Raw genomic sequence first — 22,120 nt, forward strand, 5'->3', positions numbered from 1 at the left:
TATAGAAACAGCCTTTGGTTTTGAACCTCCTTTTATTCTTTTGATTTGTCTGATGCCAAGAGCCTCTAGGGAGACGGAGGTCAATGTTTATCTGTTCTTTTCGAGCCATCCAATAACCTACATGTTGTGCAAACCAGATATGAGGTGTTTAAGATGAAATCTGCTCTGTATTTCAAGTACAAGGACACGAACATAAGCCAATGTCATGAACCCAGATTCAGTGAAAAACAGAGACTTGGCAGAAAGGTGAGAAATTGAACCCTTCAATAAACCATAATTTAATTCAAATTCTGGCATAACAGAATGACATCCTTTACGATTTGTGGTATCATATTTCATTTAAAATGGCTGCAAGTAAGATAGTATTTTGCTGTTTATATCTGTTTGTGTTAAATTTATTGTAGTTTATTTTTCCAGATTTGTGCAATAATTATAAGAATTAAAAATCTAGGTTGATGAAATGTGTGTAGCACCAGATTCCATGAGAAACACTGTGAGTACACAGACACATGAACCTGTCAGGTGAAAGTCCACAGTCCTTATCAGTTATTATTCTCTTTAACCCAGTTTATTAACCCGAGCACTAAGCAGTCAACTCTTCGATTCAATATGCATTTTGCCTATAAATTTTAAAGTCATAAAAATGTATCTAGTAAACAATGGTTTCAGTATTTTTCCACAACACAATTTCACCTGGCCGAATGCCCATTTTTACATCAAACAACCTAAAAATAACTCTCATCTAATGACAGTTTTGATTTATGAAAAGTGTCTCATGCTGAACACAACTTTAGAAGTAAATTCTATCTGTATTTATTCTGCCATCGGATTCAGTTTGTGGTGTAAATTTTGTTCGAGAGTTGATCAGCATAATGGTAGTTTCGGTGCAGTGTGTCCATTGTGAATGTGCTTTTTATCACTGGCTCACATTAGCTAACCACAGTGAAAGCATTGTGTTGTTAGAGAGAACACATACGCATAGGCATGCACTTCTCTGACAAATACTTTATTGATTTAAAAGAATAACCAGCTTTTAGATTATTCTGTATTATTTTTTTATTTAATAATATTAAGGGACAGAATAATACATGTCTAAAAGTCAACTTCACTATCTCTTCACTAATAGTTTATTTTATCAATTTTGTTGTAATGTGAAAGATTAGTCCTATAAAATAAGACGGTTTGTCATATCTCATGCAATGCTTTGAAAGGAAGGCATTACTCAGTGAGGTTGCCCAATAGAAGGAGGAGTGGGCAGGACTGCCTAAACACACATCTTTATAAAATTGCGTGCTAGGCTTCTACATCCTGTCGCGAGCAGCACGTAGTCAGTTGTATCTCTCAAACTTTGCAAAAAACTTGTTAGTTTTGTCGGACACTCTTGTTTCCATTTAGTGGACAATTAAACGGTAAGTCATAAAAATGTTATTTTATTCTTTCAAATTTATTTTTAATGTTACTGTTGCCTATTTCTGTGTCTAATAAAACCGCAGTCCGAATCTAAATAATTTCTGGCGTGATATCGAACACGGTATAATATATTTATCGCCTTTCAACTAAAGCTATAAGTTATACAATGATTAAATTCAACATCTGACACCAAGAAACACTAGAATATAGCCACTGTTTATGATTATATAGCGAAATGCGATCGTTAATGTGGTGTCTGTTTATCGTGATATGCGCGTGCGTGTGGGTGCACGTGCATATGTCAACAAAGCAGAGTAAGTTGAGTTGGAAAACAAATTGGCTACGAACAGTGCGACATATAAAAAAACTACACTAGTGGTTTTCTGGCCTGCGTGAGAACCACATCACTGCACATTTTGTATGTTTTTAGTATAACTCACACTTAAAGCTCAGTTTATAGAGCCCTTTCTTCTATGAGCTGATGAAACCACTGTACTGGACTAGAAGCAATTACTTTCAGGATTACATGATACAGGTGTGTTTGCATTATCAGACACAATTTGCTATCTTAAATGTGTTTTGTTTTAGTTTTTAGTCTGAGACATCATTTCAGATCTTATATAGATTCACTACTTTGTTGCAATAAAAGCATTGAATTTGTTTTGAGATGAAATGAACATTTAAAATATTAAATTAGCAATATACTAAATATACAAATAAATCTGAAATGAAAACGAAAATATAGATTATTATAAATGATATATGTAATTAAATAGAAGTTCATACATAACAGTGGCAAGTTTAGCACTACATTGTTGCATTTCATTTGCACAAAAGCAAGAAAGCATCAGAGCCGCCTCAGATCCAAGGCACTGGGGTGCATCAGAGCTGGTTCATTTTATTTAAGAATTTCCTGTGTGGCGTCCTCAAAGCAGACTGTGTAAAGAAGACACCTAGAAACATCAACTGAATACACAGCAAAATAGTGTATGCATGCATGTAAAACATAAATAGGAAAATCAGAAATGATCTTCTATTTTTTTATGTAGGTCGACAAGTGTTATTGCTTAACTGAAGAAGAAATTTTGTAGGATCCCTGCAGTGATTGGTCTCGTATACATTGAGTTCAATACCTTAGTATGAAAATGTAATCCATGAATTGGATTTCAGAAAAGAAGAATAAAAAAAGTGGTTATGGGAAGTGAAACAAGCATTCCCCCTCCTTTGCAGGGTGCAGCTGCAATGATGGTTATGTTCCAACATAAATATTTTACTTACTGACATTGATGCAACGGCAACCACAGTAAACCTTTGAATCTTTATAGTGTCTCAGAGGTAATGAAAACAAATATACGCACATTCATACAAATATACAATACGCATCTGTTACAAATTTGTCTGAAACATTCCAATATTGATAAATTTATAAATTAGTATTTAATTTAATAATTTAATTAAATTTACCATTGTAAACTGTAATTGATTCCAGGTCCTTTGGTGAATTTGGAGGTTTTGAAGTATAGTGAGTATTCTAGGGCATGGAAAGGGCAGGATCTGTCCTTATGTTGCTCCGGTTTATATCCTGTTGAGATGACACTCCCAGGTAAAAGATTGCTCAAAAGAAAGTCCATAAGGGCACACAGCTTAAAAACAAGCAGATGACCTACTTGCCAGCTAACCGTCACTTGTTAACATCTCTTATATTTGATTACATATTAAAAAAGTCTCATTAAGCTGATTTCTTTTAGCTTGGTCTGTTATTCATGAGTAATTTTGGTTCCCACACGATTCTGGTCAGGAATTTGTGTAGGGGTTTGCTGTAAAGACCTCAGCAAATGATGGACTGCACAATCGTGGTTTTTGAACTGCAGAAATTCCTCCTGATGAACAACTTGGCTTGGTTTTCTAGAGCTCGTGTGTGAATCAAAAAATCAATCGCTGCTTTTTTATAGGGGCTTGGTGCAGGAACGCTTCTTGAACCTGTAGGACGATAAGACACAAAGGCTGTGGCTGTGGAGCAAAGTTGGGAAAAAATGGCTAGTGTTAAAGGGGTGGAGGGACTGACTGCAGGAGCCATGGAAGCAGCTGTGTCAGTGGCTTCCTGTGTGTAGCGTCCAGGCCCACTACACAGGAAAAGCCTGACATGTGACCTTTAGAAACCTCAGCCAGACAAAGAGCCTGTTCAAGCTCCCATTCCATTTACATGCGCATCAACATTCAAACTGTCGTCTTTTGAAATGCATCATCCAAAACAGATTAGACTCTCTTGAAGAGCTAAGGATATAATCAAATAACAAAATTCAAAGAAATGTATCTGAAATGTGTGCCAAATGTGTGGGAAGCCGCAAAAGAGTTCAAAAGCTGCATCAAAAGCTGCATACACATTGCATACATTAATGCTATTTAATAATGCACAGCATTTCATAAATGTCCCCTAGATTACAGCGCAAAATAATGTTATGAAATTGATGAATTAATACATTGTGTAGTTTTGAAAACTACTTTGTTGTTCTTTTTTTGTAATATATTAGTTTTACATTTTATTATTTTCTTTTTATTAGTCATATCATATTCTTGATAGTCTATTAATATTATTCATGTTGCACTGTTGGACGAGAAACTTGGTCGAAGCATTTCTGTAACGTTAAAATAGATTTGTAAATTATGAAATAAAAACACCACAAATGGTCCAGAGAAAAATCGACGAATGAGCTCCAATAATGCTGTTGTACGTAGTCACTGCCAAAGCTGAATTACGCCACAACACAAACAAGGAACTAGTAATTTGATACTTCCTGCTGCGACCTTGAAGGAAGACAGTGGTAAATTATTTGAAGTGCACCAATGGTAATATGTTTGTATTTATGTCACCTTTCCTACCTCTAGGTGTCCTAGTTGAGAATGGATGATATCCAATTAGTTGAGTCGAAGCCTCTCATCCCGGACAGGGATTTGCAAGTATGTAAAACTTTAATTGTTAAGATTTGTACTAAATGTACATATTAATGTATGGCAATATAGTGAACAAATATTGTGGTAACACACTGTTTTCTTCTCTATTCTAGGGGCTAAGAGAGGCTGTCCAGCGTTTGGAGATTAAGGCAAGCATTTCATGTTTTTTGTATGATATTTATTTATTTATTTATTTATTTTAATTCATTCAAAAATCTAAGAGGTCATTCTTTGCTGACACCATGGCATAACTAGAGTACAGATTTGCATCCAGCAGGCCTCTCGTGCTGATCCTCACACAGATTAAAGTCCTGAAGGATGCAGGTCATGTGTTTAATAAGAGTGTTCAGCCTCAGTGACGTGGGCTGCTGAGGGATACACTGGCCATCTGTCCGAGGTGCTCACATAGGGCTCGTCCCGTTTAAAGAGATTAGTGGCAGTAGGGAGACCGCATATGTTTGTGTTCAGTCACTATACAGAGACGAGCACAAGGTGTTTATGTCCTTGGCAGTGTTAAAGATGTTATTTGACTTTCTTAGCAGCTCGTGCTGCAGCTAGTTTCTGCAGCGTCAGCCAGCTGATCTTTGACCGGTGGCTTATACTCAAAGACTTTTCTCAATGACTTTTGCAGTGCATGGTGGTTATTTGTCATTGATTGTCACTAGTGTTAAATTAACTTTAAGAAAGTTCAATCGAAAGTTAACGTTTAATCCGTTGATGATGATTTATGATTTGTTTGTTTCAGTGGCTATGAAGCTTCGATTTTTAAACATCGGGGAAAAAAAAATCTAAAAATAGAGATGCTCATTGGAAGTGATATTTTCATCAAGATGTGTCTTTTTTTTTTCTTAAGTCAAAAGTTTAATGAGTTGTGTTCTTTAAGACTGAAATGAATGAAAAATTTAAAGTAGCAGCACATATTGGCCTTGACCATGTGAGTCTCTGTTTAGCTTAAAGCTGCAGTAGGGAACTTTTGACGCTCTAGCGGTTAATAAACAGAACTGCTTGCGTCTTGCGGAAGAACATCGTAGCCGGAGCTACTTCTCTCTGTTTATGTCTATGAAGAATCACAAAGGTACTGGGTTACTCCGCCGCGGTGCCCCTGAAGCAATCTAAAATAGTCCGAATATAAACACTTATTATAGGTGCATCCTACTGATTCAGGACAAGCCAAAAACACGGTTTGGAAAATGGATTCATGGTGTACTCGCTTATTATCTACATTTTTCTACATTTTGAACACAAACAAAGTTACGGACCGCAGCTTTGATTGGTTGATTCTTACAGGGAGCGGTCAGTAACTGCAAATGGCAATAGGACCACTGGGAGGAGCCAGAGGAGCTTGATTTTTTTTTTTTTTTTTTTCACAGATTATCTGTATCATATTCTACTGTCAGGACATAATGACAGGTTTAATAAATATGTAAAAAAATATATATTTACAAAAGTTACCTACTGCAGCTTTAATTGCACTTTATTGTTGATCTTTATTTTTCTTTACTGCTGAAAGACAGCAGTTATTCAGTGCAGACATCCATCACATTTTTGTTTGGCTGCACTTGCTTAAGTTTCCGATGGCCTAGAGGTGGCTACTCAAAGCATCTGACACAGACTGATCCAATTTACAGATGTCGTTAACTAGAATGAACTGGTTTTGATTTCGTGCAAAGCAAGCTGGGAGCATGGGGCTTATGTCGAGTGACGGCAACTGGGGTATAAAACCCTGTGCACAGATGAATATTAGCTGAGTGCACAAACAGGAGCTTACTTTCAATCGGATCTAACCTACTCGTTCTCATCACTACTACTGATTACCATCAGCAGCCATGGTTCTGGAGGACTCTGATATGGAATTAGTTTTCGAGATAGAAGTCGCTGTGAGTAGAAATATTCATGCTGCTTTTGGTTTATTCTTTTTGAGCTTTTTATTGGCTGTTTTTAATCATTTTAGTGGTGAGTAAAGAGTAAAGTTCAAGACACACATTCAAGTCAAATTTATTTGTATTGTGCTTTTAAAAAATGCACAATGTTTTAAATGTTGACGTTTATAATATCTTAATTTCTTTGTGCCTTCCAGGCGGATTTAGGAGATTAGAGCTTGGTTATATAGATTAGAGCTTGATAATATTGTTTACATGTAATAGAAGTCTTTTATTTTGTTCCATTTATCTTTTTCATCTCATACAGCACATGTTTATAAAATGGATTTAACATTGTCTGTGTCAGTCTTAATTAGGATTTGATGTTTTGTTAAATTGATGGATGCAGTTGAACATTATGAAATCAGGCAGACCATTTTCATAGACCGCAATTTTACTGATTACGGATAAAAAAAAAAAAAAAAAAAAGTGCATTGAATGTTGAAATGTTTGCAGTTTGTCTGTTCATTTGCAGAACATTTCTAAATTGTGCCTGTCCTTAAATGTTACATTTAAACTACATTGTGAGCTATGATATATGCGCTGTTATAATACATTGTACTGCAGATGAGATTAATGCTGCTTATGATAGTTCAGCAGATGCTGATAAGCGTTTTCTTACCATGTTGCATGTAGGAACATGATGTGGAGACTCCGTATGGCAGAGTCCACTGTACCATGAAAGGGGTTCCTAAGGGTGACCGGCCCGTCATCCTCACCTACCATGATATTGGCCTGAACCGTAAGATTATATCAGTTTAAAATCCCCCATAAATCTCTTCATGTTGAGAGATCCTTCTAAAGGAGATAGGCTTTAATGCATAAATTATGCTTCTCAAATAGATAAAAGCTGCTTTGACACCTTGTTCAGCCATGAGGATATGCAAGAGATCATGCAGCACTTTGCTGTGTGTCATGTAGATGCACCAGGGCAGCAAGAGGGAGCAAACACCTTCTCCACTGGGTGAGTTCTATCATGTGCAGACATATAAGTGGAAGTCTTTTTTTTTTCTTCTTTTTTTTTTTTTTTTTTGTAAATCAATGCAGAAGAATAATAATTTACTTTTTATAGATATGAATACCCTTCCATGGACCAACTCTCTGAGACCCTTCCGTCAATCCTTAAACATTTTGGGTGAGTTGATTTCTTAATAATTTAAATTTTAGATAGATTTCAGATTATTTTCTGTCTTAAACTGTCCTAATCCCCACAGTTTGAAGAGTGTGATTGGCATGGCTGTTGGAGCGGGTGCTTATATCCTTGCTAAGTTTGCAGTGAGTTTGACTTCCTTTTTGATTATTATTAAGTGATTTAAAGTTTTAATCAAACCAGGATAAAGAGCTAAAGGTGTTTCTTTTCCTGTGGATTTTGGTATTTATTTCATTAGTTTAGCTGCTGAGGAATGTCCAGTGTGGAAAAATAAAAAATCTGCTTGATTTGCGGGTTGTTTATTTTAATGAACTGGGGTTTTATATGTGGTTTGTTTCCTTTTTTATAGTTGGATTACCCTACTATGGTGGAAGGCCTTGTGCTAATAAACATCAACCCATGCGCTGAAGGCTGGATGGACTGGGCAGCACACAAAGTGAGTGCTAACCACTTTGTGATTTGTAATTCATATAAAATTCAAAAGTTATATAGAGTTTCACGATTTTTCTTGAATTGCAGATTTCTGGTTGGACTCACGCCATGCCTGAAATGATAATCTCTCACCTGTTTGGAAAGGTTAGTAAATTTTTGACCCCATCTGGATAATTTTTGACTTAATGAATCTATATTAGCATCAGTGTTGTTATAATTATTTCTTATTTCTCCAGGAGGAAATCCAGCAGAACCATGACCTCATTGGCAGATACCGTCACCACATTGTGAATGACATGAACCAGTACAATCTGCAACTCTTTGTCAAGTCCTACAACAGGTAATCACAACACGGCTACTAAAACAACCTGCTAAAAAAACGTTTATTTAGCATTGACAATGTTTAATCAGTGTTTTCCTCCACTTCACAGCCGAAGAGACCTGGAAATCGAGAGGCCTGTACCTGGTGGTCACGTCAATGTCAGAACTCTAAAGTAAGTAGAAAATCTTTAGAAAAACTCTAGACAGTTCAGGATCAATTTTCTGTAGTAACGACTTTGATCTGTTTTCAGGTGTCCTGCACTCCTGGTAGTTGGAGACAGTTCCCCAGCAGTGGATGTAGTGGTAGGTTTCTATCTTCACTCATTATCATTATTCTGCACATAGGTTGCTTCGCCCTTTATATCCACTGCATGTGTATCTGGTTGTTTAACATGTCTGTTTTCTGGACAGGTTGAGTGCAACACAAAGCTGGACCCGACCAAAACCACACTGCTTAAGGTGAGTGGACTCCAGTGAAGCTGGCATGTATTTATAGCCCACATGGAAAAGTCAGGCACTGATAAGATTCCGATAGCTCAGCATTATCTAGTGACTTATTTACCCAGGTAGTGCAGAAGCGGTGCACACTGGCCAGCTCAAGGGCTGAGTCCTACCTCGGCTGACCTAATTTTCCACAGCCCGCCCTCAGGTGGACTAAGAATTAGGTTTATGGCATCTAAAATGGCCTATTTATCACTGATAAGTGCTGAGACTAGTGGAGTTAATGAAGCACTAGGTGTTTTAGACACCTGTGTGAATGGCCGAAACAGAAATGAGAAACAAGCAGTGACGCATTAGAGTTTTTCATGCATTTTAAATAACGTTTTATGTCCCTTCTCTTTCGTCAGATGGCTGACTGTGGAGGCTTGCCCCAGGTCGACCAGGTGTGTATTCATAACGTGTATGGCCATTTAGATTCATTTACAGGTTTGCTCAAGGCACAGGATGATTATTAGGGATGAAGCGCGCCATAATCTCTTTGCGGACAGCATGTAGTTCTCAGTTCTAATACTCTGCTCGCCACCTGCTCCTACCGGCTGTTCGAATCGGTCCGCTTTCACAACATGTACTTAGGGAAATCTGTTTTCCACCTCGACCTGATTACCTGTTTATGTAGTCAAATGAACTGATTTATGTTTTTATTTGTCTCCTTAGCCTGGGAAGCTAACGGAGGCTTTCAAGTACTTCATTCAAGGAATGGGTTACAGTAAGTATTGATATTGTATTTTTGTTCAGTATACTCTCTATTTAACCATACAGCTGTGGCTTTATAAGGAATTCCCACAGTACATTGCCCGAAGTCTTTTGTTCACAACGTTATAACTTTTCGAAAACTAGCAATATATATTTATGCCTGGGCTGTGCTGCCCTCTAGTGGTATGTTTATAATTTTCAACCTGACTTGCTCAACTTGATCACTTGACCTTTTTCTGAAAAAGCTGTGTATAATTTATAAATGGCTGCAAAAACTGATTAATCTTGGATATGCACTACTCTTCAAAAGTTTGGGACAAGAAAGGCTTAAAAAAACGTGTACAGAAATATTAACCAGCACAACTCTTTTCAACATTGATAACAATAGGAATGTTTCTTGAGCACCAAATCAGCATATTAGAATCATTTTTTAGGGATCATGTGACACTGAAAACTAAATTGGCAGCTTAAAATGTGGCTTTGCCATCACAGGAATAAATTTCATTTTAAAACGCATTCAAATAGAAAAGTTTTCAATTTTAATTATATTGAAGTTTTTACTGTGTTTTTTATTCTTGCCGTCTCGGTGAGCATAAGAGATTTATTTTAAAACATAAAAATCTTACCAACCCCAGTTTCTTGAATGGTAGTGTACATACCTATATAAAGTATTTAAACATAAAAAGAAATTACATTTTTAAAAGCATGAAAAAGCTTCAAAATCTGTCCTCTGCCTCTTAGTGCCCTCTGCCAGCATGACCCGTCTGGTCCGTTCCCGCACAGCATCCGGATCCAGTGTGACTTCCTTTGAAGGCAACCGCAGCAGGTCGCACACTAACGAGGGCCGGGCCCGAGCCCACACTTCCGACAACCAACGCAGACGTTCGCACACTGACAACATGGACAGTTCTGTGGACCAGGCTCCCAAGTCCACCGAAGTGTCCTGTTAGACTGGTGACCTCTCTCTGGTCCATCTCACACATGCATTAACCTCTCTGTTCCGACTGTGCTGCGCTGCCACTAACTACACACACAACAGGACTGCTGCATGCCGCTGTGCTGTTTCCCTCAGGGGTCTTGCACTGTTTTATTTGTCAGAGAGCATTTATGCCAAAGTGTCTTGTGTTTAAGACCATATTTCCTGAGGAAACGCTAAGGAAGGAGTTGATGGAGTGAATGAAGGACAGGATAATGGAGATATTTCTTTTTTTTGCAACCTGCGCAATAGCTGTCTTGTTGTTGTTAGAGGCAATGCAGCACAGAGATATTTTGATGGTCGTCATCATCCAAGTAAGCTGGGCACTGAGAAGGGCACATTTGTAAATTTATTTTGATTTCTAGTCTGCAATTAATTTTCTTAATGTCATTATACAACTTTTACACTCTAGTTTAAGTGCATAATTCATTTGTATAATCTGTATATGTTGAAATGGAAATCACTGAATTGAAAAGGGATTGGTTGACCACAGAGTAGAGACTGGTATATTTTTTTTTCATGATGCTAACTTACCTTTATAAAACTAAGGTTTAAACTCATAATGTGTTGATTTTGCATTTTCCTTGTTGGGAGTGTCTCATTATTTTGGGTTATATGTGTAACTCAGTGATCGATGCTCTTGAAAGTGATTTGAAATGATTTTTATGGGATCAAATGTTTTGAAAGAATCTTAACATTTAGTTTTAATTCAACAAAACCAATTTGTAGATATAAGAATACAGGAAAATTACTACAATATTTTTGGTGTTTTTTTTTTTGTAATGATTATGATTTCTATGCAATCAAGCACAACAGAACAAAATGTGCCATGGAATCCTCTACTTGGACTGGATGCTTTTTTTTCCTGAGGGTTTGAAAGAGTAAAACCAAGGACTGCTCAGAAAGAGATAATAAGCAACTCACTTGTTCTTCCACACATACTAAAACAAATGCTTGCAGCTTGGTATGGCATTCTGCTTTGTAAAGATGTAAAACAATCTGATGCACTGCATTTTTAATTGTATAACAGTTTGTATTTATTTAAAAAAGGAAAATAAAAAGCTGGTTACTCAACTTGTTTTTTTTTTTTTTTTTTTTGTCTCTCAATTAGAACTGTCTATACAAAACTTATAAAACTATAGTACATGGAAAGCCAAACTTTATAAGGAAAAATTTGCTTCAAGGACTATGCTTTCATTAAAGAGCATAAATGTAGAAAAGACATGAAGTTACAAAATCTGTACATTATCAATACATAAAATTAATATAGATTTATTTAATAGAATTTGTTTAAATTAAACTGAAGTCAATATGATATTTTCTTCTTACATCATTTGTACAAAAGGATTTGTCGCAATATGACAAAAGCTGGGATACTCTTGGTTGAAACAACTCTACGTACATGAAAATCTTGGTTGCAATAGGCCACATTGTCTTACAATAAAATATATTAGGATGAATTAGTGTATTTCAGTTTTTCCATTTAAAAAACTCCAAAAAAACACTGATGATGGTCAGTCAAATATCAACTCTTGCTCAGGAACACAAAAACTGGCTTTCTGCCAAATCTTTCTATTGACTTTTCTGCAAGGTCTCGTACACTCAGTTTCCAACCTCACCTCTCTCATGGTACAGTTCTAGATCTGTAAATATGTCATTGGGGTTCTTACAGCTCAGGTTGCAGAAGCAGGCATTGATCCACATGATCTGCCAGGTGAAGCCGGATCCGTTCGGGCACTGAAAGTCGATCTCAACAGTCTTAGATTTATAAGGGATGCAGCAGCGCTCATCTGTACACACTCCACAGTACTTGGGCCAGTAATTGTTTGTACTTGTGCAGCCTGAGATAGTGAAGTTATGTGGCCTTTCCTCCCTGTAGATGTTCAAGCACTTCTTTCCAGGCTTGTGGAGGGATGGAAAAAAGGACAAAAAGACACAGGGTCAAAACATATCCTTTTATACACTATAGACATTCATGTCACTCATGATCTGAAACCTTGATGTGTTTTGTGATGTCCACTTTGCAAGGCCGGATGTTGCAGAGTCTGCTCTCTTTGACCATCTGACACTGCTTGTTGTTGTTAGTAATGCGTAAAGACACTCCACGGCCGCAGGTCTTTGAGCAGGGACTCCAGGAGCTTGTCTGTGTCACACAGTTCTTGTGCCAGTTGTCTTTTACACTAGTTAGGGCTGTAAGAATGCAAAGACAATGAATGCTTTTAACATGTTTCTTAATTAAGCCTTGCCATCACAGAAATAAATTCATATTTTATTTTAAAATATATTCAAATAGAAAACTAATCTTTTAAATTGTTATAGTTCACAGCTGTTTTCACTGTAGTTTGACTGAAAAAATGCAGCCTTAATGAACATCGTAAAAAATCGTATCGACCCCAAAGTTTAGATAAGTAGTGTGTACACATACACACGCATGCACGCACACACACACACACATTAATGTGTTTTAGATCACTTCTTTAAAAGAGAAAAGTCCAAATCTTTCCAACCTCAAACTTCTGAACATTTTCATTTTTATAATAATAATATAATATGTACAAACTGGAACTGACTTTAGAAAACCTGACAATAATTTTTTGTTCATTTTGGTTTTGTTAAACCTTTGGGTAAAAGGATGTTTCCTTGTAATATCCTGTTGTACGTTTTAATTAGTTTGTTCACTGTTGTATATCAAGTCTTAAACTGTACTCTCTTATTGGTTTTGTTTTGTTTCTATTTTCAAGTGCATGGTATCACTTAAAGGGACCATTATCAATGAGTTATCTCCCCAGAATGAGTTTCCAGACAATTGCAAGAGGTTTCTGAGACCCTGGAGATCATACCAGCCATTGTGTGTCTTGGTGCTGTCTTGCGTCCCCTCCTGGCCTCATCACAGATCCACTGCTCACAGCAGCGGCCGGGGATTTGAACTCGCTGTGGGTTCTGGCACCAAACCCTGGGGGGCTGAGACTCATTACACAGCGAGACACATCCGATCGCCCCATTCACACACAAACACTGGTATTTGCAATTGGGCTGGAAGCTCTGGCCATTGCGAAAGATCATACCTTTGTGCTCACAGCCTGTGCCTGGCAGATCTGGATAGCAACAAAGACCAGAATGAGTGCAGTCAAGCTCATCAAACACATACTGGATGGATACAATACCAAGAAAAGTGTGTGATGTGTTGCGCTGTGCTAAAAGGTGAAAATAATGTGTTATAATTCTGCTCAGCATCCCCTGGCTTGGTTTATCTGGGTTCCGTCACCTTAATCCACCCTTTAAATCTTCACCGTAATCTAATCTAAGACCGGAACACAGTGTTAATAAGAAAGCTGTGTTAGTACAAGGACACTTACACGCACAGACTCCTTTTTCGTACCTAGGCTTGTCTGCGCTGTAATCACAGTAAAGGCCACGATGATGGTCACAGTTTTCTTTCTCGTTGCAGACCTCTCCCACCTGTTTGGCACATGCTCTGCAGCAATCGCAGCCGTCCATGATCAAGCTCACACCTGGTGGGCAGCTGGGGGGAGTTTTAGGACATTTGCAGGGCCACTGGCAGTACTGGGTGCGATTATAGGGCTCCGGGGTGATGGGCTCTGGTGTGGACTGCATTTTAGAGGAATCATGGGCAAATGCTCTGTGAATCTGTAAGACAAAAGCCCCGACAGATTCTTGTTTCTGACATATTTAGGCTTTTGCCCCCCCCCCCCCCCATCCAGATTCCTCCTGGCTACAGACATTGTGATAGAATAAATAATAATAATAAAATAAAGAGGGATTTTTACCCTCACATTTTCAAGTTTATATCTTATAATTGCAAGTAAAAAAAATTATTTTATTTAACACATTTTTATTTTATTTTATTTTTTCCACCTTACAATCTTGACTTTATTTCTGAATTCTGAGGTAATAATTCAGTTGTTTATTTGTATTTATATAGAACTGTATATCAGCATTGTGAGAAAAAAAAAAGTTGTTTTCTAATACTACTTCTTTTTTTATCCTGTTGTGGAAACAAGTTTTCACAGATAAATGTTTTAATTAGTTGTTCTTTATGTGAGCACATTTCAACCGAACCTCTAAAAGCAATTTATGATGCCATTTATATTTGGAATCAATGTAGATTAATTAATCAACCATACAACCTACCTACATATCTCATAGTAATGAACCAATTCTAATGACACTTTCCTGCATATATCAAATTATAATAGCTATAGACCTGCTGTCAGCTCATGGGCCTGGATATTCATTGCACATCAGGTCAAAGAACAAACACAGCTAATGGGTGTGTAGATTAAATATGATTCATTTTAAGTTTTCCAGTGCACTTTCTTTGTACCTCGTCAGCCACTTTTTATTTTATGGTATGTATCTAAATCTTTCAACTGATGTAAATAATGGGGTTTTGGATGACAGATTATGTTGATAAACGATTTCAGGCCTTTAGGTTCAATAAATAAGACGATTGATTGACTTGCCAACACACTTAAGTAATACACCACACCCAAAGTGAACTGGACTGGTTCACAACTGCAGGGTTCCAGAACCTTTGACCTCTAGTCTTTGTGAGATAAGCAGCAGATACGGATGGTGGAAGAGACTAAGAGCTAAAGATGAATACATTTAAAGCAGGATAAGTATGCCCTCTGGGTCACAGTTATCAAAGAGGGTGGCTGTCATGTTCAAAGACATAATGGAGGGAACTTAGCTGTAAAGCGTAGGCTATGTAGCTTTAATGAGTCAATAAGTGATATCGCTCATGCATTTTGACAAACATGTCTATTTCTGTCCACAGGGCGGCAGTACACTCTCACACATTAACTTGGTTGTTAAGGAATTGCATACCTCAAATGCGTGAAACATGAGGTCATTTGTTACAAATGCAGGTCACATATAATTAAATAATAATCTATAGCGCATTTAAATCTAAAACTTTGAAAATATGGTATGCATTTAATCTGGAATAGAGAGGGGTCAGATTTACTGGTGCAAACACTTACGTAAAAAAACTTTGATAACGTGTCTCATTTTCACTAAAAAGTAGAATATATTTAAAGAATAGGAATAGCTTCATTATGTGGTTTCTTTTAAGTTTATTTTACAGAGCACATTAAATATTTCAATTCAAAATTGTATGTGCAGGCACCAAGCAACTTTTACAGTGTTCATGCAAAAGAAAATAGGCTATTATTTATAATAAATAGTAATCGAAGTAGCCTATTTGTCAAAAATACGGTTTTCCAAAGCATGTTTAAACAGTCTCCTGTTTAAATTAAACTGTAGATGTGTTGCTTAAGCGTTATTTAATTTAATAATTCAGATACTATATTCAAAGAAATATAAATATAAATACACAAATATATTTGTTACCTGTGGTACACAAGCAAATAGCAGAACCCACATCAGAAGCCAAGTCATTACTGATCCCGAGTGATAAATGCATTGAATCCAGAATTAGATGATGCTGGAAAAATCGCCCATACGCGAGCAGGATCCATTCATTTAGTGAGCTGAGTGTATCACTCACTCACTCTCTCTCTCTCTCTCTCTCTCTCTCTCTCTCTCTCTCACACACACACACACACACACACACACACACACACACCTTGATGCCGCTGCAGCTGCTGTAAAGTTTTCATACTCAGGATCCTTGATGACTTCAGAGCCAAGCACAAACCGACCGCGTACAAGGAATTGAACACGTGATTTCGCCAAACTAGACCGTGAGGTGGACTTTATAAGTCTGTCAGTATAGATGCGTCCAAATTGTCCAAAAAAAAAAACAACTTAGTTTTGTCGAAAAAGATAGAGGCTATCGATATATTGCAGCTCTGACTTGTAATTTTTTGGGCTAAACGTAGATACATGCAAGAATAATATAAACATGACACAAACACTAGCTCCACAATTCGTACCATGCAGCACTGAAGCACATTCTCTGTGAGAACTTTCCACTAAAGAAAGATTGGATTGGGTTTAAACAGATAGAAAGCAAAATCTTTTTATACTCTGATATACCTAATGGATTTTACTTGGGCATAGTCTACAAAATGCCATTAGATACATTGAAAAAACATTGTCCTTAAGTATTTCTGTGTGTAACTGACGAGTTTAAATAGCACTATGCCACCTGATCCCACATAACCGGAAACCATAACCACACTGATTACATCATTGTTTCTTGTCAATAAATGCCCTTATTTGAATATATGGAATGTACTCTTTATATTGTCTGCTTAGCTGAAAGGCAGTTATAATTATTTATGCATTTGGCAGACTCTTTTATCCAAAGTGACTTTTACAAATACATTTAGGCTAACATTGTTTAGCTAGCATACATGTTCCCTGGGAATCAAACCCACATCCTCTTGCGCTGCAAACGCAATGCTCTACCACTGAGCCACAGGAACAGTTGCATAGTGATGTTTTATACTTTGGAAACACTGTACCAGGCAGAAAGAGCAATGAACACGTGAGAACAAAGAGACTATTATTTCTAACATAGAGCTACACAAAGGTTACTAACTTGCTGGCATAGTCAGTGAAGTGTACCATTTTTAAGAAGAGGCAGGTGTGGACCTGTTCAACTTAAAGATCTGAGAGTAATTGTAGTCCTGCTACAAAAGGAAAGTGCATCTTACCCTTTCAAGAGGATGAAATGTAATATATGGGTGTAAAGTTAAACATGATGTAAACTCTCATTCTCAAGTGACACCTGATATAGCAGCCTTTGTGAGAAAGATAGTAAAGACAGAAAGTCATAGAAGATAAAGGAACACAATAGATAAGGATGTACATCAGCTAAATCAAAACAGCATTTCCAATCTTATGATTTTAAGTTAAATACAGTATAAAGCCCTCATAAGACTGCCTTTAGCTTTTTGCCTCATTATGATTAAAAATACTGAAAAGTCAAAGACTACGTAGGAAATCTTAAATTCTCTGCATATTTTTTTTCTCTGATTGCTTATGATTAAATGTCCAGTCATATCTTGTTTATTCTAGTGACAGCTCATTTGTCATGACAGCATGAACAATTTAAACAATAACAGTGTGTTCTTTTTGAAAACTCAGATTCCACTGAACATTGGCTTTGTGCCAAATGATTTAGGTTAATAGAAAAATATCAACATAAATCATTAAACTGATCTTTATTTTGTGTCAGATCATTCTTCATTTCTAAGTTTTATTCAGGTAACATTGATTTATGATGAAAAAAATAATAATTTAATATGTGAACCAAAAGCATTGAGCATCAAGCAAAGCCTTTCAATACCTTTTAACAACTCCAATGTCTGGTACTTTCACCCCTTGCTTAGATGCACTTGAAACAATAATAAATAAATGGATGCATGGGGACCACTTTAATTCACTTTAGATAAAAAGCATCTGCTAAATAACATTTTCAAACAGCAACCGTAAAAGTCAATCCTATTTATTTTTTTCTTCAAATAAGTGAATATAAAACACGCACATATACCAAAATGCCAAAGGTCACAGTAAATATGCACTTTCTTGCTTGCACCAGATTGGCAGGTTTAGATGAGGTAGAGAATCTAGGCTGGATGTCAAAGCCAACAAAGCATGGTTGAAATCCACAGTCCATTGCACAACAGAGAGGTAGCACTGGCACTGAAGCCATGATGGCATAACCCCTGACATATTAAATTCTCAATTGCTCTGATGTGGTTCGCTTATGAAAAATAAGTTTATTTGAGTGTGCTATTAATATACTTTTATTAATATACTATACTCCTAGAATTCGTGTTTTCATTATTATACATTAGAGGGCTCTATCCCTCAACAGCTAATTTACAAACTGTCGACCTGGGGCCCAACAATTCACTGTGCAACTTGCTGTTGGACTATCTTACTGGAAGACCTCAGGCAGTACGGGTTGGCAGCAACACATCCAGCACCACCACACTGAACACTGGGGTTCCCAGGGATGTGTGCTGAGCCCCCTCCTCTTTACTCTGCTGACCCATGACTGCACACCGTCACACAACTCCAACCTCTTCATCAAGTTTGCGGATGCCACGACTGTGGTGGGTCTCATTTAGCAACAAGGATGAGACAAACTACAGGAGCAAGGTGAGCCACCTGGCCAGATGGCCACAACAATCTCTCTCTGAACGTGAAAAAGACGAAGGAGATTGTTGTTGACTTCAGGAGAGTGCACACTCAGATTGTTCCTCTGTCCATCAACTGTGCGACTGTGGAGAGAGTGAGCAACACCAAGTTCCTGGGTGTGCATATCACAGAGGACCTCTCCTGGACTGAAAACACAGCAGAACTGGCCAAGAAATCACAGCAGGGTCTCTACTTCCTCTGCAAACTGAGAAGAGCCAGAGCCCCGGCCCCAGTCATGAACACCTTCTAGAGAGGCACCATCGAGAGCATCTTGTCGAGCTGCATCACTGTGTAGTGTGGCGCCTGCAACGCGTCCTGCCGGAAGACTCTGCAACGCATAGTAAGAGCAGCTGAAAAGATCATTGATGTCTCCCTCCCCTCCCTCCAGGAAATTTATGGATCCCGTCTCACCCACAAAGCCCTCTGCATTGCAGGTGATCCAACACACCCATAACACAGCTTCTTCAGTCTGCTGCCATCAGGGAGGAGACTGCGGAGTCTCCAGGCCAGGACCAGCAGACTGAAGAACAGCTTCATCAATCAGGCTGTCATGAAGCTGAACACCCTCCCGAACTTGCCCCCCATCCCTCTTCTGCCCCAGGCACTACTGAACTATGAACCCCCCAGTCACCAGTCACCTTGTAAAGCATTGGTCTGCTCAATACCTCATTCCAAGGAACTGATGTCATTCTACCACCTTTTCAGTCAGTTTAAATAAAATAATTGCTCTTGAGCCCTTTGTCACTTTAATCAGACTGAATAAGCTTTTTATCTGCACTGTTTATTCACTTCACTGATTTGCACTCTATCTACCATGTGCCTTGCGCTGCTTTATTTAAATTTATTTTTATTTTTATTATATGTCTTTTTTACATTCCCTTATTGTATAGTTATATTTTATATTTGATGTAGATTTTTAGACTCTACTGTTATTGTTATCTGTCTGCACCAGGGGTCTTAGAGTAACGCAATTTTTATTCTCTGTATGTACGTATGTACTGTACATGTGGAAGAATTGACAATAAATCTGTTTATTCTGGTGCACACGTGCTCATAACAGGATAGATTCTAATTGACTGTCAATTTTTCCGTTCATCAGGTGGAAAATATAATTCTGAAAGCAATTAGAACAATGTAGTTTCTTTGTGCCTTTATCGTTATAGCTGTGGTGTGGACTCTGCTATTATTTAATACTGAGAACGATTTTTAGAACTATATCTTTATCGTTATCTTTATAGTTATCGTCCTTGGTGTGAATGGGCCTTAATCATCCAGTCATGTCAATCATCATTACAAGCCTAAATAAACAGGACACATTGTGCCATCCCTGCGACAATCATTCCGCCATCCCTCCACCTCCCCAGCTCCTCCTTTATTTCCAGTATTCTTCCTATGGAGCTCATGTCGGTTTGAGTCTCCATCGAGGACAACAAGTTAGTTACCATTAACTACTACTGGATGGGCGGGTGAACTCATGAAATAAAATTTTTAAGGCCAAAGGTGAAGTAAATATTTGCATGGAAATGAATAATTTTTATTGGTCAGCTTCACAGAAATAGTATTTAAAAAGTGTGTTTCTGTTCACTGGGATACACCTTAAATGAGTTTATTAGTTGTAAGTTTTCTTATTTAGAAAAAGTTCTCAAAGGCCTAATTTTCAACATTTTCCTGAGTCAAGTGTTTGATATTCATGGAAAATAAATAAAGCTGTTTAAAAGTAGCAGTGTCTAGGCTTTCAGTAACTTTGCCAAAATAATATTTATCTTTATCAAAATCCAACTTCATAACTACCATAATTGTTTGTTTGTGGAGTTAAATATTTGGACAGATTGTGAATAGATATTCACATCCTTTTCCATTTATAGACACCATTACTCAAAATACGGAATGAGCTGATCTGCACAAAGATCAGAAAACAGTCCCTGTTTTTATTCATTTATTTATACATTCAGCTCCACAAACCTAGGACTAGAAAGACACCATAGACAATACACTCAAACAGCAAGTGTTCAGTTTGTAGTCCTAAAATAAGATTTTACGAACAATGGGTTTTCTATTTTTCACCCTTTTAGAGGAGTGGTTTCCAAATTATGAGTCAAAACAATGTCTGTTAAAGGATTACCTCATTTACAATTACAAAAACTTTACAAAAAACTTTCAAGCTTTAAAAATGATACAAAAAACATGCTCATAAATCATCAAGTTAGTTCATGCAACTTGCATCTTTTGAAGCCATGTGACAACTTGATGTGAGGAACAGCTGGAATTTAAGTTTTACATTTATTTTGTGGATAGTGGTCAACTCTCTCTAAAAAGCAAATCTCTAGGATTCAAGGCTTTGGTAACATATTATTCTTCAGTGATAACTAAAAGTGTTGAGAGAGATGAAAACAAAGACAAATTAGGTTAGATCACTCCCATAGATTTTATTTATGTTTATTTCAATGGACAGCCTTTGTAATCCTTGTTAGCTTTAGTTTAAGAATTAACATTTAAGGTATGTGACTGCTGACAGTCTCTTCAGGTAGTTTTCAAGTACCGTACAAATGGAAATATAAGATAACTATGTAAAAATACATGGTACTGGCTAAATAATAACAGCTATTTAATGTATTGAATATCACAATCATCAATAAAAAAAATATAGGAATGCAAGAATGTGGCAACTGGTCATTCAGAGTTTCCATATCCAAGGAATGCAATCTTTTCATCCATGAATGGTCAAATTCAGCCACTTATCAATTTTTTAGCTCTCACCATACACTTTGGCCAAATGATAGAGCTTGCTTTGTTTCAGTCCTCATTTTAGATCTGATCTGACAGATGTCCTTTCTGATTTAATAGCCCTGGCAACCGAGCAATGCTTCTGTTTGGATTTTTCCTCTGTCCAGCTCCAGAGTGAAATGTTTGGCCAGTTCCAAAGGACATGATTGTGCAACAGTGTGAGTGGTTTTGGCTTCCACAGTCTAAACAGGACAGCATTTAACTTCTAATAATATTTAGTTTCTCATTTTAAGAAAATCGCCATCTGTTAATGCAGAGATTAAGCGCTAAAGTTCCAAATAGTCCAAAATAATTGACTACAGGGCAAGAATATTGGCATAGAAACACAGAAATACACAGAGGTTAATGTAGGAATAATTATGTACAGTCAGTCATTGGCACAAAATAAATCCAGACAGAGTGTATGTCAGCATTCAGGATAATTAGTATTTTTTATTTTTTACTGATAATGTTGGAAATTGAAAAAGAGTCCACTGTGTGATGCGATCAAACCGCTGAATGGCATGACTGACAAATCAGAGTCAAACATATGAAAGACATTAATATATTGTATAATATATATATTCTTTTGTAATCCTGTCAATAGACCTGTGCCAGTGTGTTCAATTAAAGCAAGTTAACATAAAACAGACCATCTCTAAATCCTAGATTAGGCCAGATATTATCTAAATGTCATGTACCTGTTATTATAATAACCCTCACTTATGTGTCATTAAAATACCTGCAGGATCACAGCACTAGAGACTCTGGCTCAGCCTCTCTGAAGCCTTTATTTGCAGCTAGCCAGTAGTATGGGAAATGTAAAAACAATTAATTTATACGTAAGACAGGAATTGCTTAAGA

General features: G+C 37.2%; 2 protein-coding genes across 5 annotated transcripts; one reads left to right on the top strand and one right to left on the bottom strand.

Moving 5' to 3' along the window:
• Positions 1–1,264: 1,264 nt before the first annotated feature.
• LOC113119425 (protein NDRG1-like) lies at positions 1,265–11,428 on the top strand. Of its 2 annotated transcripts, XM_026288920.1 has the most exons (16): positions 1,265–1,409; positions 4,297–4,368; positions 4,476–4,511; positions 6,918–7,023; positions 7,125–7,245; positions 7,354–7,416; positions 7,496–7,556; positions 7,781–7,867; positions 7,951–8,007; positions 8,100–8,203; positions 8,295–8,357; positions 8,436–8,487; positions 8,596–8,643; positions 9,033–9,068; positions 9,340–9,391; positions 10,120–11,428. In XM_026288920.1, the coding sequence occupies exons 2-16, from the start codon at positions 4,312–4,314 to the stop codon at positions 10,326–10,328; spliced, it is 1,152 nt and encodes a 383-aa protein (XP_026144705.1). In that variant the 5' UTR covers positions 1,265–1,409; positions 4,297–4,311; the 3' UTR covers positions 10,329–11,428. The 2 variants fall into 2 exon arrangements, with proteins under 2 accessions (XP_026144705.1, XP_026144706.1); XM_026288921.1 differs by lacking the exons at positions 1,265–1,409; positions 4,297–4,368; positions 4,476–4,511 and adding an exon at positions 5,879–6,239.
• LOC113119426 (WNT1-inducible-signaling pathway protein 1-like) lies at positions 11,123–16,046 on the bottom strand. Of its 3 annotated transcripts, none has more exons than XM_026288923.1 (5): positions 15,966–16,046; positions 13,711–14,002; positions 13,195–13,449; positions 12,351–12,544; positions 11,123–12,256 (listed from the first exon to the last, which is right to left on the bottom strand). In XM_026288923.1, the coding sequence occupies exons 2-5, from the start codon at positions 13,967–13,969 to the stop codon at positions 11,957–11,959; spliced, it is 1,008 nt and encodes a 335-aa protein (XP_026144708.1). In that variant the 5' UTR covers positions 13,970–14,002; positions 15,966–16,046; the 3' UTR covers positions 11,123–11,956. The 3 variants fall into 3 exon arrangements, with proteins under 3 accessions (XP_026144708.1, XP_026144707.1, XP_026144709.1); XM_026288922.1 differs by lacking the exon at positions 15,966–16,046 and adding an exon at positions 15,731–15,929; XM_026288924.1 differs by lacking the exon at positions 15,966–16,046 and having other exon boundaries at positions 13,195–13,655; positions 13,734–13,805.
• Positions 16,047–22,120: the final 6,074 nt, after the last annotated feature.

This window comes from Carassius auratus, chromosome 19 (assembly GCF_003368295.1).
Source record: "Carassius auratus strain Wakin chromosome 19, ASM336829v1, whole genome shotgun sequence".
In the NCBI taxonomy this organism is placed as follows: domain Eukaryota; kingdom Metazoa; phylum Chordata; class Actinopteri; order Cypriniformes; family Cyprinidae; genus Carassius; species Carassius auratus.

Excerpts from the sequence above, each read along its gene's own strand:
- LOC113119425 (XM_026288920.1), top strand. The coding sequence starts at position 4,312 with ATGGATGATATCCAATTAGTTGAGTCGAAGCCTCTCATCCCGGACAGG. Across the intron at positions 7,246-7,353 it reads GCAAACACCTTCTCCACTGG|ATATGAATACCCTTCCATGG; the intron begins GTGAGTTCTATC and ends TACTTTTTATAG. Across the intron at positions 8,358-8,435 it reads GTCAATGTCAGAACTCTAAA|GTGTCCTGCACTCCTGGTAG; the intron begins GTAAGTAGAAAA and ends ATCTGTTTTCAG.
- LOC113119426 (XM_026288922.1), bottom strand. The coding sequence starts at position 15,778 with ATGACTTGGCTTCTGATGTGGGTTCTGCTATTTGCTTGTGTACCACAG. Across the intron at positions 14,003-15,730 it reads TATTTGCTTGTGTACCACAG|ATTCACAGAGCATTTGCCCA; the intron begins GTAACAAATATA and ends TTTGTCTTACAG. Across the intron at positions 12,545-13,194 it reads ACCAAGACACACAATGGCTG|CCCTAACTAGTGTAAAAGAC; the intron begins GTATGATCTCCA and ends GCATTCTTACAG.